The 19,459-nt window shown below is 46.0% G+C and overlaps 2 protein-coding genes across 11 annotated transcripts; both read left to right on the forward strand.

The window, feature by feature from the left end:
• The first annotated feature begins 420 nt into the window (after positions 1-420).
• Positions 421-12,288, forward strand: TRIM13 (tripartite motif containing 13). 10 transcript variants are annotated; one of them, XM_030036497.2, is made up of 2 exons: positions 421-738; positions 9,604-12,288. In XM_030036497.2, exon 2 carries the CDS (start codon positions 9,607-9,609, stop codon positions 10,834-10,836), a length of 1,230 nt encoding a protein of 409 aa, XP_029892357.1. In that variant the 5' UTR covers positions 421-738; positions 9,604-9,606; the 3' UTR covers positions 10,837-12,288. The 10 variants fall into 10 exon arrangements, with proteins under 10 accessions (XP_029892357.1, XP_040984600.1, XP_029892360.1 ...); XM_041128666.1 differs by lacking the exon at positions 421-738 and adding an exon at positions 759-781; XM_030036500.2 differs by lacking the exon at positions 421-738 and adding an exon at positions 5,993-6,015.
• A 207-nt stretch (positions 12,289-12,495) lies between these two features.
• Positions 12,496-16,738, forward strand: KCNRG (potassium channel regulator). The gene is made up of 2 exons (XM_030036502.2): positions 12,496-13,086; positions 15,012-16,738. Exons 1-2 carry the CDS (start codon positions 12,509-12,511, stop codon positions 15,262-15,264), a joined length of 831 nt encoding a protein of 276 aa, XP_029892362.1. The 5' UTR covers positions 12,496-12,508; the 3' UTR covers positions 15,265-16,738.
• The last annotated feature ends 2,721 nt before the right edge of the window (positions 16,739-19,459 follow it).

Below are 19,459 nucleotides of genomic sequence, written 5' to 3' on the forward strand. Positions count from 1 at the left end.
ATGGAGGGCATCATGATTCCCATTGGTAGCTTGTTGTTCACATAATTAGTCCCATTTAAGTCACTGCGGGATTTTTATTGTCTGTCACACACTGTGGGTTTGTTACAGTAAATGCTAAATGACAAAAGTTAATATAGTTTAAAAAAAAACCCCAACAACTTTGAGACTCAACCTCCAAATGAGTCCCCATCCCATTTTTTTCTCTGTGCCCCAGTAAGCCCTTTCTTCCCCAAAATGAGCACTGGGAATCCAAATGCATCTCGCCACATGAAGTCAGCATTGCCGAATCGGTTGGACTCAAGGGGACGGGGCTTTGGGGAGCAGTGGCTGGCCGTGCCTTCCTGCCAGTTTCCCGCTCCACTACTTTCTCAACTTGAGAGGCTGGTTTTACAGGCCAGCAGACTGCAGCACTCCTGAAGGTAAAGTGCATGCCACAGCTTGGAAAAGTTGCCGAGCACATTGGCTCCAGTGCCTACGTGCTCGGTGTGCAGGAGGCCTCGGGGGACCAAGGTCAGTGCAGCTCCCATCCCTGCGCCCATCCTGTCTCCCTCCAGGTGCGGAGCCTGGCTGCTGAGCACCCTGACAGCGGCTGGTGGCAGCTCAACGTCACAGTGGGTTGCGCAGGAACAGCGGCGAACATGTCCGTGTGCTCCGAGTGAAGGCTCCGGCGCCGGACAAAATCAAGCAGATAACAACGCTGGTCCGGTGGAAGTAAGGCAAAAGTCAGCTGGTCGGCTGGTAAGGAACATGGCTTATTCATATGCCTTTCTTGGAGGATGAGGTGAGCATTTCCAGCAGGACAGTATTTGTAAATGTGCTTGTCAGCCTGTTTAGAGCATATTTGAACGCTAAAATTCTCACAGCGCACAAAGAACTGCACCAAGGAAATGAAGATCTGGGCCCCAATATTTAGAAGTATAATTGTGCTTGGTAATGAAGGGTTAATTCAGCTTCTGCCTTTCTTGAATGTGCATTTCTTTCACTGGGGAGGCCAAGTATTTAGGACCCTCCCACACTGGAAGCAAAATTATGCTCAGCATGCCTAAACATGTTTGTTGCTCACAGGGTTTTAACTTTATTTCCTCGAACAGTAGCAGCAGAGACATTTTGTCTGGGAACCATGTTAGAAGGACAGGAAAACGACCTGGTCCCATGCATTTCACAAATGCAGGCATATTTGGAGATCCTGCTGAAAGAAAATGGTGGTCATTGACTTGTTTTGTTCTCTAGCTCAGAGCTTCATTCACAAAGTACAACTGTCTCTCATTTGCCCTGCAAAGTAGATCTACTGGCTGCAGACAAGTACGTTGCAGAAAGGTTCCCTGATACCGCCAAATTCACGGGAGAGAGGGGAACTCTCTCCTGCTGTTACAGCATGTAATACAACACGACTAATCAGTTCTCAGAAAAATAATTCCTCTTTGCCCTGCTAGTAAAAACCTCTGGGACTTGCTTCTCCGCTGCCACAAGCTTTGTGGAAGCATTTACACCTGTGAAAACCAATGAAAAAAGTAGTTATTAAATATGCTGGAATGGATTTAGTAACGTCTCCATGCAACTTGCACAGAAGTAAATGATGGTGCAGGACTGGAAAATCAAGGTTTGTTTATTGAAAGCAGTCCTTCCACTCCCAGGGTCAGGCCTGTGGTTTGGAAGATGATACAGACAAGGTCTCAGATGAAGAACAGGTTGTGCTTGTACTTTTGAAATCTTCATTATAATGTGTTCTTGTGAGGATTAACATTCTGTAGGAAGTCTTCTGTTTTATACAGTTAATCTGACGCTTGCCAAATCGCAGAAGAAATTGTATATGAAAATTAATTTTGTTCCTCGTTGTTCTATTTACTTTGGAGGTCACTTCTCCTTTCCTCTTTATGCAATATAAGCAAAACTCACCGGAGCAGAGCTTTGATCTATAGGCAATCACAAACCTCATTAAAACCGACAGGCACGCTGGCCATGCTTTGTTCGGGAAGGAACGATCAAGTTCTTTTATGGCGTAAGATAGCTAAAAACTAGAAACCGCTGCCCATGGCACAGGGCTACATGGCCAAGCGCTAAGATGAGCTAACTCCTATGAGCAAGCACTAATTTGGGGAAAGTCAGAGAGATTTCTCTAGGGACTGCTTGCGAACGCGGCAGCAAGAGCGCAGATTGGTTGCAGCTGTGTTTGCCTGTGTGCATGTCCGGGACCGGAAACACCACGCGAGAGCCAGCAGACAGTGGGAGAAGCAGTGGTGCATGGCCCTGAGAAAAAGCCAAGGGACAGCTTCTTCTGGGCAAGCATCCTGGCTAGAGCAGCAAACTTGGACTGCCGCGCAGTACTCCCTCCCATTTGCTTCCTCTGCGTGCAAGGAAATGGGACGTGGCTGTACATTCTTTGTAAATAAATAGGGTTACGCTAAGGAGATAACCGAATTCATCATCGATTTCCCTCCCCTCGCAGGAAAATCTGGCAAAGTGCTGAATATTAGTTAACTGTGTGGGTCAAAGTTCTGTGTGTAAAACTACAGAGCTTTTCAGTACTGCTAAAATAGTCATCGGAGACCCTGTAGATATCAAGGCAGTCTCTGAAATTCAGACCTCAAAACAGCAGTTGATCATTTCAATCGCTGACGATCCTTCATGGATTTTTAACGCCTGGTATTTCTACAATGCATATTAAAAGTAGCTTTTATGGAACAATAACAAGAAACTGCTTTCTCTGATCCCTCCTTTGGAGTGTTTAATATAGTCCAGATGTATCTGTTGAAAAGAAACATAGTCAGATACGATATAGTTGTGAAACATTTATACATGAGTAAGGTGTTTGATAACAGGGAGCTGTTTTGAATAGTTTCTTTATTCATTTTATCTTACAGCGTCTTCTTGCCGAGCTGCTATCGGCATCAAAGCTCTTGCAGATTTATTTCCGTGTTTAGGTCCCCACAGCGACTACATCGTACATCTCAGAGTGCCTCTCTCCACTTGAGGGTATGCTCACACCAGCACAGCTGAATAAAGCAGTGTGCTTCAAGAAGTCACTGTCCCGACACCGGAGTGTACTCTGTGTGTGCTCTGACACCTCTGCAACGGGACGTGAAGCCTTAACCTCCTTCAGTGGGAAGTAAAAGGCAGACTTGCAGCCAAGGATAAGACTGGAAAATGCTTTCAACTCACCTCTTTGCCTTGGTGTTTCACCCTAGGAGACAATTACAGTCTGACAGGTCTTTGGTAGCATGGCTTCAGAGGAGCCTTACTGATGGGGAATACAAACCTGGGGAAAAAAAACCAAAAAAAGCTGCTTTTAATGCCAGCTACATTTATCAATCAGTTTTGTGTTCGACATCTTCTCCAGCACAGCACAGGGGGTGCCTGGGGCCCGGCATGAGCAGTTGGTGTGGCCGAAGGGCAAGGCTGTGTTACTTTTGGCAGCAGCACTGGCAATAGCTGGCTGGAAGCATTTGTGAAATTATGGCCTGTGGGGGCACTTCTGGTTTATGCTGACGTGTGTGCAGGCTGCCACCGAAACAGGCCCTCTCGCTGGCTCATCCTGGCATTGTTTGGCTGCGGGATCAGCAGGCTGCCAAAATTGATCCTGCTGAAAACTTTTTTTTTTTTTTTAAACTGGATTAGCTTTCAGCTCTGTTGGCAAGTGGATCTAGCCTAACATGTGGCCGCATGAATGTCAGAGCCAGCAGAGAGGAGGCATCGGGGAAACATGTCTAAGGGAAGGGAAAAGGATGGAATGATCTCTTTTGCCAGTAGCACAGTCTCGGCTTGGCTTAACCCCCCGTGAATCTACCTCTCAGTGTAAAATTAGCTGTTACAGCTTGAGTCACATTAATGGCTTGCTTCCACAGAAAGGGAAAAATCTTGTTCCTCTTTTCCTCTGATGTTAGACCTGGTGATTGTCTAATCTTGCACTGAACTGGTTTAACTCATTGAATCAGCAGCAAACTCACCTGGCAAAGAAAAAGGAATAACGTTCTGCTGGCTTATCGGGTCAAATCAGCTCGGTAAAGCATCTGCAGAGGCTGGCAGAGCTGGTACAGGCGAGGAGGGCACAGTAGTGGTCAGCTCTGAGCTCGCTGACTGAACCACAGCGTACAGCTTCAGTCTCAGAAATCTGCTGTCATAACACTGAGTAGAAGATCCACGATCTGGGTTCTCTCTGTAGTTTAAAGATGACAGTAGGCGCTATCCCTTTGTCTTACAGCAAACATGGTGTTTGTTTCATAAGGCTGGCAGTTGCCACGATTTTATAATTCCTTCCAAACTCCTACCCCTGTATTTTCAACCCTCCCATGGGTAAGTGACTTTTATACTAACACTTCCCTTCAAGCCGGGCCTCTCCTTTGAGCCTAGATTTCCCTTGGGTTTGTTTCCTTATTAGATAGGGAAATACTGCCACAAATCTACTAATGCTCTTTTCCATCGGCCAGAACATTTCTCTGAAGCTTCAACAAACAGCCTCTGATGCTGCTTCAGGAAGACACTCTGTGCTCTCAGATGCGGGAATGCAAGCTCATAAGCAAACTGCTATTGAAAAACCTCTCTAAACAACAAGGAGGTAAAAAGAGTATAGAGTATATGAAAGATGTGTGCAAACAGTTGTTCTATCAGTCAGACAGAAGTAGTAAAATGCCTGAATTATATTTGATCACGCTCAGGACAGCCATGGTACACTTAGGTACGGTGCTGGCTGGGCACTGTCACAGAAACCCCAAGCTGTGTTTGCCCAGAAGTTTAAGCTTTCATCTTTGAGAGAAGAAAGCCCAGGCAAGGAGGGACAAGAACATTTTCCGATGGTCCTAATGAAGAGGAGATATCCCAGGCGGGCAGGCGTCCACTCTTATGCCCATACAGCTCCTCCTTCACTTATAAGGAGACAGAGTAGGACCAGCCCAAAGAATTAATGGAGAATAAAATGTACTCTAAAAATATATCAGGAAAAAAGTTACACGAGAAGTATATGAGCTTAATTATGAGTGAGGAATCTAAAATGCCATGTTGTCGTTAATATCTTTAACCATAAAATTAAAGAGAAGATGAGTAGAATCGGGAAATTCTTGATGTTGGGAAAGCGTAGACAAGGGGTACTTGGAAAATGTAAATGTGCAAGCATTGGGATATTACTTGAACGCAATTTGGGTAGCTGAGGAATGCATTAAGCTATCACTTTTCAGAAACTACCTGGAATTACTTGTTTTTAATAAACAGCAAAGAAGATGCCGGACAATTGAGAAGAAACAAGCACGACGCTGAAGTGCACCTAAAAGTCTTTGTTGCTTTTGTGCAGCAACTCTACTTTCTGGGACCGTTCTCCTGTAGGTAGTGGATGAAATGCCCAAATGTGTGAGCACTCTGAAGGGGATTTTCAGAAATACTTGTCCTTGGTCAAACTGTTCCTGTTGAGTCCAGCTGAGAGGGCAGGCCAGCTCGGGTGGAGGCAGCAGGAGGAAAGGCGAGGAAGAAGAGAGCTCTTCCTCCTCTGGCTGCAGTAAACTGGGGAAGCACAGCCTCTGCGTGTTATTGAATGGCTTTTAAAATCCAGATTCTTAAACAATCGGAAGAAAGATGTCAGGTGCCTGAGGGAGCTTCATTTGGTGGAAGTACAGTCTCGCCTGTGACGTTACTTGTGTGGGTAGTATCGGTAGTATCGAACGTGAATTGTCTCCCCTGTGCTGATGAGCGACGTGACTGCAGGGGTGAGCAAAGAGTAGGGGAGTGACAGGGATGCAGGAGGCAGAGTACCGTGCGTTTTGGGCACGGCTTTTGATGTAGCGTTTCACAAAGTCTTACGTTGACCGCAAACTAACAGAAGGACTGCCGAAAAGATACCGATGGCAAAAGTTCTCCGCAGTCTCAGCGCTTCCAGCCGCAGTTTCGTAGTCCTGTAACTGGAGGGTCCTCCCAGGCGGACGCGGGATCCCCCCTGCTCCGTCTCCCCGGGACTAGTTGGTGTTATTGGGGGAGACCTGCGTAGGTTCGACAGGCCGTGTTACTCTCCAAGAGACTCACCAGTAGGAAACGGTACGGCCAGCACGTTAAAGCAAACAGGGACGCGTCTCCGTCCTTTTACGAAGCACGTAAGGCTATCATCTGGCTAAAACGACGTTATTTTTCTTCGCGAGTGCCTTCAGGAGGTGGGAGACGCTCGGCGGGCATCGCCAGCCGGCAGCTTGCTCCTCGCTGGGCTGCGCAGCCTGCGCGCTGCGCTCCCCGAGTCCCAGTTTCGCAGAGTTAATCAACAACAGACAATATCTCGGCGGCGGAACAGCCAGCCTGCCCGCCTGCCCGGGGCGGGGGGGGCCCGCACAGCTCGGCCACCGGCCTCGGACTGAGCGGCATCCACCGGCCTGCCGGGCCGTCCCTTCCCTCCCTGCAGGCAGCCCCGGGGGGGGGGTTTCCTCGCCGCTGCCGGGGCCGAGCAGGAGGAGGAAGAAGCCGCGGGGGGCCGGATCGGCGGCCGCCGGCCAAGGTGGGTGGGTTCACTCCCCCCCCCGGCCCGGTCCGGTCCGGTCCGGGACGGCGGGCAGCAGCTCCCGACTCGGGGCAGGGGAGGGGGGGTTTCTCTGGACGAAGCGAGGAAGGGGCCGGGCGGATGGCGGCGGCCTTCGCGATCGCGCCGCCGAGGTGAGGCGGGGAGGGAGCCGGGCCCCGGAGCGGGAAGCGGGGGGGGGCGGCGGCGGCGGCGGCGGCTGGGGCCGGCCGAGGCAAACCCCGCTCCCTCCGCCTGCCCTCCCCGCGGTCCCCGGCCGGGGATGGTGAGTAACGGAGCGGGGGGACACGGGGACCGGTGGTCGGCGCGGGGCCGGGGCCCGGAGGGGCAGGCCCGGCTGGGCGAGCGAAGGCCGCGGCCGCGGCCGGTGGTTTGGCTCGCAGCCCTCTTCCCTCCCGCGTAAACCCCGCTGCCCGGTTACCCTTTGCGGGGGCGAGGGCAGGCAGACTCCCCCCCCCCGCCCCCGCCCCGGCGAGGGCTGCCCTCCTCCCCGAGAAGCGGTGCCCGGCGGAGGGCAGGCCGGGGAGCAGGGCCGGGCCCGGCGGGAACGCCATCGTTGAGGCGGGTGTCGGGGATCCCCCCCCCCCCCCCCGCCCCGGGCAGGAGGGTGTTTGTAAGCCGAAGGAGCGAGGGAACCTCTCCCGGGGCAGAGGGAGAAGGAGGGGAGCGCAGGAGAAGGGGTTTGGCGGTGCTCCCTGCGCCCGGCGGATCGTCCGGCCCTGTCAGCGAAACGGTGTTCCTGGGGCTGGTAACTGCACTCAGGCAGAACTGCTTATTCCTGCAGGCCTTTCTAGCTTTCTGAAGGCTGAACGTGTTGGATCTACCTGGTACTCCTGGGAAAAAAAACCACCAACTTTGGCCCTGAAATAACAGGTTTAAAGCACGGGCCGCTTCCCTCAGCTCTTTTTGGCTGCTGGGATACCTGCTGCACCCGGGGGTCAATCATTTCGCGGTAAAATGTCTACGCTGACCCTCCCTTAGCTTGCGGTTCCTCTCGGTGGGGCGAGCAGGGTTAAGATTGTTGCTGGTGGGAGCAGGAGCTCCCATCTCCCTTCCTCCTGCCTTTTCCTGCGTGGGACCCTTTTTTGGGCTGATTCAACACACCAGCCCAACAGAAGGCTGGTGGAATTGCTCGTAGGAGGTCCTGACAAGGACCGGGGTGCTTGCGAAGGAAGGGAGACCAGACCTCTCCTGATGAGCTCAACTGCTTGTGGAAATGCAGCCCGACTCGGCCAGGTTTTATTTAGAATACTTACACGCCATTGCAGGAAACTTGCAATTCAAGAGCTATCTTTTTGTTTTGTTTGAAGCTCGGTGAAATTCTGGTTTTGCTTTCAGCCTGCTGCTGGCTGATAAACCCAACTTCTGTGCTGAGAAGCATGCTAAATGAATTTCTCTCTGGAGTGTGGGAAAAAGCTGCTGTGGTTGTTTTTGCGTTTTATGGTTTGATTTGTTTTGCCATTCTTCTTCCTAATGATAAAATTGTGCAAGTTGCTCTTTCTGATGGGTGACATCTGCTGGGTTTCTACCCAGAGAGTTTATGTAGCCCAGGTGAAGGAAGGAACCGCTGTGCCATTTGGTCCGTGTGCTATGAGCGGGGAATTCCAGGGCCGTCCAAACCTGGATCAGAAGTTACACAGAGAAATTCCCAATGGAGAGGTTGAAATGTTGCTGTAGTTCCTCACACAAATACCAAGTTGCTAATACAAAGGGATGTTTCAATCCACAGGCAACTTACACTCTGAAATGAATGTCCTAAAGAAGACAGAAGTTCAGCTGTCCCGAGCAGGCATACAAGTTTTCAGTATTTTTGGTTTGGTGTTACTGGTGTTGTAAGAGGGGGAAAAAAAAGCTCGTAGACTTGCCCGTTTCTTTTTTTAAAATCCGAGGTTTTTAATGATGTCATATAATGGTTTTGAAATTCAGTTATATTTATAAAGCATAATTATTTGATTGGATAAGTGGGGTTGGAATGCAACAGGACAGTTTTATTTGGATCATGAAACCTTTTTGTGTATGTTTTCTGTATTTTTAGGATCATGAAAGTCTTCAATGTTTGTCCTGCAATTTTGATGGAACGTGTTGTAGTAAGCATTTTCTGCAGTGGTTTGCTGTCCTCACTGTCAGGCATGCAAAGCTGCTTTTCCAGCTCCCTAACTAAGAAGTAAAATCCTCCCCGGTAAAGGAGATGGAGCAAATACTTTCTGCACTGTGAATTTCCATTTACTAAAAGATGGAGAACTGTCATTTTAGTTTTGTAGTTATTATCCTCTTAACACATAAGCAAAACTGATCTTTGTGCTGCTACTGTGGCTAAAAGCTGTGAGTACAAGTTGGAAAGAGAGAGCTATTCATAAAGAGGAAGACTCAAGAGTATAGGGGCAAAATCATCGTCTTCCCGTCATCCCATTCTTTTTAGCAGAAGGAAGAGGGCGGAAGAGAAACTTTAACTTTGTTCTGAATAGCTCAGCGATAACACGTTCACTTGGTTATTTAAAAATATTGCAGGAGCAAGAGAAAAGCTAACTTTTTAGGTGAGTGGTGACTCAGCTTTGGCTTTGTAGGTAGAGCAAAGAGCCACATCACGTATTCTGTAGCTGAAGCAATTCCGAAGCTGGTCTGTTTCAGTCACCTTCTTAGAGTAGTGGGGCATGGGGTTTGAAAATGTAAGCTTTGGATGAGTTGAGCAAGTAGAGAGTAATCGAGTCTTAGCAGGGCGTATGGGCTGGGTATCCTTTGTGAAAATCCAGTTTCTGCGTATTGCATCAGTGAGGAAAGATGCAAGTCTTGAGCTGTTGTTATGAGTACATGAGTTATTTTAATTCAGAGTCCTTGCTGGGTTTGGCAAGCATTCTTTTCCAGGATTTCTCGTGGAGTCCAAAAATGGTTCTGCCTGAACAATGAGCCGTTCTTATGCCTGCCATCTGGTGGCCAGATACCACAGGTAACTGGACCGGCTGCAAAAACCCAGCTGAGGCTCTGTCTTAAGGATACGGGAGAAAAAAGTAGATCCTTTTCCCACTGAGCCGTGTCTCAGATGGAGGTCGGTTTTTGCATCGTTTTCCTGGAGGAAAAATAAATTTTGTAAGTTCCGTTACCATCTTTCTTCTCTTTCCTAGGATATGATGGAGCTCCTAGAGGAAGATCTCACCTGTCCCATTTGCTGTAGCCTGTTTGATGATCCTCGTGTCCTGCCCTGTTCACACAACTTCTGCAGAAAGTGTCTGGAAGGAATTCTTGAGGGAAACGTGCGGAATGTGCTTTGGAGGCCGTCCCCTTTCAAGTGCCCCACGTGCAGGAAGGAAACTCCCGTTACTGGAGTCAACAGCTTGCAAGTCAACTATTCCCTGAAAGGTATCGTGGAGAAGTATAACAAAATCAAAGTAACTCCAAAAATGCCTGTGTGCAAAGTTCACAGCGGGCAACCCCTTAACATTTTTTGCCGGACAGACATGCAGCTGATCTGTGGGGTATGTGCCACCCGTGGTGACCACACAAAGCACGTTTTCTGTTCTATTGAAGAAGCTTATTCCCAGGAGAAGCGGGCTTTTGAAACCCTGTTTCAGGGCTTTGAAACTTGGCGTTGTGGAGATGCCCTCTCGCGGCTGGATACCTTAGAAACCAGTAAGAGGAAAGCTCTGCAGATGCTGACCAAAGATTCTGACAAAGTGAAGGAGTTCTTTGAGAAGCTGCAGCACACACTGGAGCAGAAACGAAATGAGATTCTCTCTGACTTTGAGACCATGAAGCTTGCAGTGATGCAGGCCTATGACCCGGAAATCAATAAACTGAAAACAATTCTGCAAGAGCAACGGATGGCTTTTAACATCGCGGAGGCCTTCAAAGATGTGTCTGAACCCATTATATTTCTGCAACAGATGCAGGAGTTCAGGGAAAAAATCAAGGTGCTCAAAGAAACCCCTTTACCTTGTTCCAGTGTGGACATCAGCCCTACAATGAAGAGCTTTGATACCAGCCAGTGGAATGGAATAAAACTAGTTGATGTGGACAAACTTTCCTTGCCTCAGGAAAACAACACTCTTAAATTCAAGATTCCCTCGGTCTTTTCACGCAGATTTATAGTGAACTCTCTTATTTGCTTGCTTATTCTTGCTGTCACCAGAATGTCCTTCGTGGAGTCAGTCGTTGACAATCTCCAGTGCTGGAAATCTCAATTCTTTACAATTAGCTTGTCCTATTTGGCAGATACAGTGGAGATAGCAGATCATGCAGTCTTTTACTGGGAACAGATGACAGATGGAGCTTCACTTCTAAGAGAAAAGTGTAAAAACTATACGTTGGTTGTACTGGATAATGTTGCACAGTTTGTGTGCAAATATAAACTGTTGTGAAGTCCCTGCTGAAATATAAGAACTAAGAGAGATCTGGTGAAGAAAACATAGAACTTCTTAAAATTAATTGGTTTTTTAAGAGTTCCAGTGAAAACATTCAAAGATTCGAAATGTTTCCAAAACATTCATACTGTTCACATAGTTTCAGCACTGATAAACTGGAAGATGAAATGGAGCTTTGAAAAACACATTGTTTCTGGATTCTTCTTTCAGTGGTGATTATGTGAATATTATTCACTGTAAATAATTTTTCTTACCAAAATATAGGGCCAAACTGTGTACTTAGTTTAATGTTAATGTAATTGTAGAATAAGATAAAAAGTGTCACTTCCTAAAAGGTCATAGTTAAAAAAAAGTTATTTTTAACTGGGAGGTGGTTAGGAAAGAGGAAGAACAGTTGTGGTTGAGAAGAGCACTGTCCTGAGAGGCTTGTTGATACAAAATACAGAGTGCATCATTCACATTCTGGAACGACTTTCTATCTGAGGATGTTACTTCTCACTGAAATGGATGTATGTATTTTTTTGCATAACCAAATATTGTAATTATCCTGTGCATTCAGATTACTGTAGATACTGGATATTGTTTACATGTTCTGTGCAAAAATGCATCTTCAGGGCAAGCATAAATTCTAGGGGTAAAGAGAAATCAGTTGAGGTTGGAAACAGAAGAACAAGCGGCAAGATAGTACGTACTACTTTGTAGATAGTACATATTTTGCAGTTTACTTTTCCAACATCAGATCGTTGGGTAACTGAGCTGTCTTGTTAGATCCATGTTTCTCTGAAGCCACACTTTCTCAAAAAGTGGCCTTAATGTAAGCAGTTCAGTGCGGTGAAAGGCACGCACGGGTCAGCAGCAGGAAGGCAGCTTGCGCTCTAGCCCTGCAAAGGTGGCAGGCAGAGCAGTTTCTCTCCTTTCCCCCTGTGTCTCTCCAGATCGTGTTCCAAAAGCCAGGAAAAGTGCTGGGATGATTCCTTGGAAGAGAGCGCGTAACGTGACAGGAGTATGGATGTTGTTGGTGTTTGGAAGTGCTTTAGTGTTGGAACATATATAGGCTCTTCTACTGTTACTGTATTTTTGTGTACCTTGTTTCAGGAATTAATTGAATTTTCTGAGTGTATTGACTTGGCCGTAGGATAACAGTGATTTAAAGCAAACTGTAAGCTTGAGTTTTCTGAAGTGCCCTTCTTTAAGAGCATACGGTACTGAAATATGTTGCTTGAAGCTCATCTAACTTCTTTTTGCAGTGGTCCTATGAACAGCAATATATAGAATGAAAACATTTAGTTGACATTTCCGGGAAACAAACATAATGCATGCCTGTTGTCATATTTTGGGGATATTCGTTGGCCTCTCTCAAGGTTTGGTAAGTTGTGACAGTCAATTTACTCTCTTCCAGTAGTCCTTGCAAGCTGTTCATTTAAAAAATAAAACATTAAATTCCAAGAATCAAAGTTTCCAAGCAACCAAGCCCTGCAAACAAAACTATTGTACATGATATTTACATCTTTGTTGCCTGGGAATCCTGTCGCTGCTCCACACCTCACTCCAAACACTTGCTGAAAGCACTGAATGGTTCTTGCAGCTACAGATGCCTTGCAGTTTAGGAAAGATCAAGTCACAAACATGTAGATCAGAGACTTACAGCTCTTGAGTGGCTGAGATAGCAATGAGTAATCAAGAGGTGGTCATTCTGAGCGTGGGAGGTGTGAGATTCGTAACCCGGGCTTCTACCTTGCAGCAGTTCCCCGAGTCCAGGTTAGCACGGATGTTGAACAGTGATGACCCGGAATTTAAACTGGTGAATGGAGAGGTTTTTGTGGACAGAGATGGAACTTTGTTTAGGTACATCATGGACTTCTTGAGGACTCTCCAGGTCTCCTTACCTACTGATTTCTCAGACTATCAGAGGCTGCAGAGAGAAGCAGAATTCTATGGACTCTACCCTCTGGCCGACCTCCTGAGCCAGGAACACTTGCTGAAGCCGAGGCTGGAGATCTTGGAAGTGCGTTTTTCTCTCCAAGAGATGCAGGCCTTTTTCCGGATCTTCGGTTCCTGCAGTACCACCGTTGAGACACTAGCTGGACAGATCACTGTGTTTACAGGGCAGCAGTCAGGACAGAGCTGGAACAGCCCTTTTCCTTCTCAGAAACCACTCGTTCCACTTCCTTTGGAAAGGCCTTCTCATCACGACATGGTGTTTCAGTGCGGTACTGACTACTCTGCTGGTGACCAGTTTGTGGCCAGGTACTCTCCCTAGTGTGACTTTTCATTATGGAAATGTCTTCGTGACTTCTAGTCCCTGAAGTACATGCTATGTGCTAGCAAAGCTGATTTTAAAGAAACTATTGGACAGCTCTCTGAGAGAAAAGAAACGTGTTTCCTTCTTTCTGCTAGTTTAATGTTATCTTTTTCTAGTTCTGGAATACCCAGTTTAATTTCTGTTACGCTGATTTGCCCGTTCTTCAGCTTCCTAAAATAGGAATGTAGGTGTTTGTTTTTGAGTTCCGTTGGGTCTTTCTCTCTCTCTGCACTTTCCTCCTCACTCTCTCTCCCAGGCTTTAGAATTTCACGGCATCAGTGACCTTCTAGAGGACTTGAAAAACACAGGGTAAAATGAAGCAGAGAAAACAAAACAAATAAGGAGCGAAGTAGTGGGGAAGCCTTTAATCTCCACTAGCTCATGGTCCAAAAGACTTTCATGTGGAAAGGAAGAAAAAGAGAATGGCTAAACAGAGTTAAAAACACCAGTGGAACTAAGATAGCAATTCAGGGACTGGAAAGCTTTTGTAGAGCCTTTTATTGGGGGGAGGGAGAAGGAGTAGATTATTAACTATATGCTACACAGTGGGTGTTCTTGGAATTCAGAGCCAGGTTCTGTTTTTTATTAAGATTACTGTGTATCAGTGATTTTTGTGATAGCAGTATCGTATTCTAATGACAACTTACATTTTTTAATCAAGCTTTTGCTGGATGTCTCTATTGTATGGAGACAGGTTCTTACTGTATAAGAAAATGTAACCTAATTTGTCCTCTGTGGCTGTTAGAACATGTGGAATTTTATGGAAATTTCATTGAAATATTCCCAAAAGGGTTATTCTATCTGAATATATGAATCAACACAGCAGTCTTTTGATTATTTAAAAAAAAAAAGATGAATAAAGTTTATCTTTCTTCTAGCTTTCTTTAGCTAAGCAAGTAGAAGAAAAAACACTTTGCATTTGCAAAGCAATATGTGTTTATGTGCCAAACCTTAACTCTATAATGTATTGCTAATTTTATTGAGCTAACAATTGGTTGAGTAGGTTGTGGCAACTTAAATAGTGGGGAAGATATTCCTGATTCTTTCCTTTATTTCTTCAGACTTGGTAAAAATGTTCCTCTGCAGATCAGTAGAAACCCTTATCCTGAGTAATGAAACAAGTCAAGTTTGATGATGCTGCCTGTTGAATTTCTATCAACTTTTAGTCTTTGTGGTGACGTGGACTCTTTCGCCTTTTTTTGTGCTTTCCATGAATGTGTGCTCTACTTTCCTGTGAACTGTGGAACGGTTTCACCCCTGTCAGCTTATGTATTTTGTAATAGTATTTTTACCTGACTTCTGTTCCTCGAAATGTCTGGATAGATTCTTAAACTGTACTTTATATCGAGTAAAATCATCTGAGGCAATGTGAAAATGATTTTCGTACTTGTTACCACAAGACCTGCTGTACCAGGTAACTTTGCAATAAACTTCACTGTTCGTAGAGAGAGATCGCATGGAATGAAAAGTGATGCTGTTGGGGTGAATGTGACATCCCTGTCCTTGCCATCGTTTACTCTTACGTTGCAGCATTATACAGAGCATGCCATTCACCTCTCCTCCATTAAATGACATGAGATAGAGGTCATCACAGCTATTTCTTAAGAAAGAAAGTTTTGGTGTGAGGGTGAAAGAGAAGCGCTTCTTCCCCGACCTGTAACTGGGTGAACTGAGAATTACTGTTCTTAGAATGAGGGAGAGGGTTGAATTGTCCTCAAAGGAGGAAAAAAAATAGCCAGAACCTCGGTTGCTGTAAACCTGTGCAACTGTGCTGACCTGCACCGTCTGAGGACCTGGTTTGTTTTACAAAGAAATTGATTCCATCCTTCAGGAAGTGAAGTCTGTTGTAACTGCTTTTTTCTTATTTTAGGTATGTTTCCATAAAGCCTGACAATAGGAAGCTGATTAACGGTACTAATGTGCTAGGCCTGCTGCTTGACACTTTACTCAAAGATGGATTTCGCCTTATAAGCACCAGGACAGTCTCCGGTGAAGAAAAAGTCGAATGCTACAGTTTTGAAAGGATGCAGAGGCCAGCAGGCCCTGCCGTCACGGTGAACCCAACCCCAGGGAGCTCCGGGGTAGCACAGGCAAGGAGAAAGCAAGTGCAGAAAGGGAAATAAAGGCTTTTCCTTTCCTCTTTTGAAGGTGGAAGAGGGGTGTGTCAGCGGTAGTGGCCTTTTTTTTGTTGGCTTGTTTGAAACTGCAACTATTGAGGGAAGTGACAAACAAACAGATTTTTTTTTTTTTCAAGTATTCGGAAAAAAAAATTGCTTTCCTGCCTTTTACCACTCCACCCTCTTCAACTCTAAATAAAAGTGAATCACAGGTTCACTACTGGTTTTGTGGACCAGATACCAGCATTTTCAAGGGTCATTTTTGGTTTTCACTGTGGCTAAAATTTATATTAGGACTTGCAAAAAATCAGCCATTCCTTCTAGAAAATCGTTTTAATGTTCTGTGCTAACCTGTAAGTAGATTTTAAATACGTGAAGAAATAACAGCTTGACACAACTGTCACCCCAGCAGTTTGGAGAAGTGGCTGGAAGAAGAATGCATGCCTCAACGATTGAATATTGCTTCTGCTTTCAAAAGATACACGTACACCGATTCTCTTGCAATTAGCTGAAAGCAACGTAACAGAAACATCCCAAGTTGTATTGCTCTCGGGCTCCGGACATGAGAAAGTGGCTTTGTGAAGCCACCACTAGCGTCCACAAAATAACGTGTTACTGTCTCTTGCAGAATACTCCTCTGTCCTCTCCTCCCACTCCGAAGGCATTAAGCTGCTCTTCAGTGCTGAGAATTAAATGATAAAGGTCTTTGCGAACAAAGGGTCAGTTAATTTTTAGAGCTTTAACTACAAAAAGAATAAGAATGTGATAAACAGTCCTTCTGATGGAATAGTACAATTTAAAACAAAATAGTACACAGGATTTCTTACCACTTGTTAAGCGCAAAACATATTTAGGAGGAAGGCTTGGCAGAAGTGTCTTTAAAAGCCTTGGGATTGTTAGCCCCGTACAATGCTTTGTAACGATGCCAAAATTAGCTTGGGTGCCAGGAGAGGTAAGTTAATGAGGCCTTATAAACTAAGAATCTTTTGTCCTCCCTTCAAGGCAGGGAAAGAAGATAGCAATAACTTCAAGGATTCGTTATTTGAATCTGACTTCTGTTATTGATAAAGCACGATCTTTCCAAAGTTACAAACAGCCAAATAGAGCTTGTTTGGGCTTTCTTGGCTGACTAATTAGTTCTGGCTTTTCATTAGCTCTAAAACGTGAATTTATGACTTTATTTGCAGCACTTAAAAATGGGGGTGGGGGGTGGGAATCACCCGTCTGTTTCTTGCCCTTAGGAGTCTCAGTGAAATGGATCTGCCCAGGGTGGTGGTGCGGCTATCGGACATCTCTTTTCTTTTGCTACCACTGTAATCCGTTTTAGCTTGAGACAAGTTCAGAAGTTCAGCAGCAATGACGAGGTCCTCTTCACTCGGTCTAGACCACTCTGGGTTGAGAATAACGTGATTAGGGGACTACATCTCCTCAGCTGCTTACGGGTTATGCAATGTAATAAATGTTGAGGAATGTAAGAGTGGATGCTTTCGGTTCAAATGGGATTTTTTTGTCACTATTGTCAATGTGTTCATATTTGTCTTCCTGTAAGACATTTTTTACAGTGAGAACCGTCATTCACTGGAACAACCTCCCCAGGGATGTGGTGGAGTCCCCATCGCTGGAGGTTTCAAGACGCAGGTGGACAGGGTGCCAGGTAATCTCACCTGGGCTCCCTTTCCCACTGTGCTGGTTTGGGCTGGGACTGAATTAATTTTCTTCACAGTAGCTGGGATGGGGCTGCGTTTTGGATTTGTGACCAAAACAGTGTTGATAACACAGCGATGTTTTAGTTAGTGCTGAGCAGTGCTTGCACCGTGTCAAGGCCTTTTTTTTCCTGTTTCTCATCCCGTCCAACCAGCGAGCAGGCTGGGGGGGGGCACAAGGAGTTGGGGGGACACAGCCGGGACAGCTGACCCCAACTGACCCAAGGGACATTCCAGACCATACGACGTCATGCTCAGCATGTAAAGCTGGGGGAATAAGGAGGAAGGGGGAGATGTTCGGAGCGATGGCGTTTGTCTTCCCAAGTCACCGTCCTGCGTGACGGAGCCCTGCTTTCCTGGAGATGGCTGAACACCTGCCTGCCCATGGGAAGTGGGGAATGAATTCCTTGGTTTGCTTGTGCGCAGCTTTTGCTTTACCTATTAAATTGTCTTTATCTCAGACCACGAGTTTTCCCACTTTTACCCTTCCGATTCTCTCCCCCATCCCAACCGGGAGCGGCTGCGTGGGTCTGAGTTCCCACGAGACGGGGTTAAACCGCGACACCCACGGAAGGCTGGAGCAGGTGATCTTCCGAGGTGCCTTCCAGCCTGGCCTGGCCTGTGATGCGGCGAGGACCTTCCGTGAAGGTCCGTGTCAGGAGACCTGTCACGGTGGCCTTGGATGTCAGGCTGCTGATGGCAGCATTGAGGTGGGACAGCGTACCAGCCGTATGGGATCACTGTCCCGACAGGTTGCTGTCCTACAAAGACAACGCTACTTGTTTTCTAAGTTCATGTTGAGGTCCATGGACTGACTTTCCAGAAAAGTTCCCATTCCTCCAACTGGGATAAAACTGAAACCAATAATGGTGAGTACTGAGTGAGTCAGTGACTGTGAATATTGTTGGTGAAGATACTTACCAATAACAGCAAGAAACACAAGACAAAAGTGACAACTTTTTGCAGGGAAAGGAAAAAAAAAAGACTTGAACATCACATGTTAAATGATCACTGAAAGCAGCAGTGTAAACTAAGTGAGACTAGTTTCAGAACCCCCTGTAGTAAGAAAATTAGGCTACTTCACCTGCTGCAGAAGTAGTGAGTTTATTTTCCTTGCTGCAGCAGCCACTGTAACAATTGAAGTTTGGATTACTTTTTTTTTTTTAAATAAAGTGAAATATTTCCATTTTTAAAAAGCCCTGGAGTTTTAACCTGTGCCATCACTCATGCTCCATGGCTTTGGCAAAACGAGTATTTGGTAGAACCACTTCAGTAACAACTTGTGATGGGCTAGTGCTGAACACTTTTTTGTTCCTCTTGTGGGTTAATTTTTATTCAGGACAAACATAATTCTGTGAATATAATATTTTGCCTCTGGAAAAATATACCAGTGCAAGTTCCTGTCCTGTAAAGAACCATACATGCTTTACCCTGACCTCGAGTAATGCCGCACTGTGAGGCTACGCGTCTTTTTGAAGCGAAGCACGTGACTGTCAGCAAGTTTGGATTCCCAAAGTTCTGGAATGTCACTTGTGCACCTGCAGAGAACGTGACTAGGCTCTTATACAACGCTTTCGTTTTGTTTTTTTTTTAACTGATGTTTGCTTAAATAAGTTTGAGAGTGTGTGTGCGTGTCAATAAACTGATAGAAATTTGTTGGAAGTGTCTGACTGAGACCGGTAGGATAACCAGGACTTCTAACTGAAGATAATTTGGTATTAAGCTGGTTTTTCAAAGGAAAGTGCCTCCCTGGATTTCTTTATACAGAGAGTGGAAGCAGCGATGGAAGAGCTACAGGTGGTGTAGCAAGCTACGACTAAACAGCAGTAGTCATGGAGAAAGGGGTGAAAGTATGTTTTTTTTCAGACAAATGAATGCAAAAATCGCATCAATTTACTAGGAGGGTCTCCAGCTGGCCTGGGTAGCTGCTGCCCTCCTCCTTGCAAGATTATTCATGTTACTGTGAAGTGTTACTGAACCAGGATGGCAATTTTTCCGTGCCCCCTTCGGAGTGGTATGCAGCCTGTCCCGCAGGCACTGAGGCAGTTATTTAGAAGTAGTGGCCAATATTTTTACTGCGCCTTCCCTTCTGAGGTCCCAAACAGGCAGGGATGCAGCAGAGGGCGGACTGTGTGGTGTATCAGCCGCAGAAAGTTCACGCTGGTGCGTTTCCACAGAAGGTAACGGCTGCACGAGTAGAAGTGAATTTGGCTGCCGAGGGCCCAGGTTAGCTACGAGTCTGAGTGATTTTAAAAGCCTTCTGGTCAAAACCAGGTTGTGTGTTAAACTGAGTACTTTCACCCAAATCTTGGCGGGCAAGTCAACTCTAGTAATCTCACAACACGATCTCTGCTGGTCTAGAAGCGTACTGTAGGTGACATGGTCATGCTTTTACACATGACAGAAGCAGAAGCTCTGATCGCTCACATCTAGCTCTATTTTTGATTAAATAGGAATGGGATTTTGAAACATTTAGACATTTTTTTCCAATGAAGTTG

Source organism: Aquila chrysaetos, chromosome 14 (assembly GCF_900496995.4).
Source record: "Aquila chrysaetos chrysaetos chromosome 14, bAquChr1.4, whole genome shotgun sequence".
NCBI lineage: Eukaryota > Metazoa > Chordata > Aves > Accipitriformes > Accipitridae > Aquila > Aquila chrysaetos.

Coding starts and splice junctions, on each gene's coding strand:
- TRIM13 (XM_041128666.1), top strand. CDS start 761: ATGCCTTTCTTGGAGGATGAG. Junction 782..9,603: donor TGCCTTTCTTGGAGGATGAG/GTGAGCATTTCC, acceptor TCTCTTTCCTAG/GATATGATGGAGCTCCTAGA.
- KCNRG (XM_030036502.2), top strand. CDS start 12,509: ATGAGTAATCAAGAGGTGGTCATTCTGAGCGTGGGAGGTGTGAGATTC. Junction 13,087..15,011: donor GGTGACCAGTTTGTGGCCAG/GTACTCTCCCTA, acceptor TTCTTATTTTAG/GTATGTTTCCATAAAGCCTG.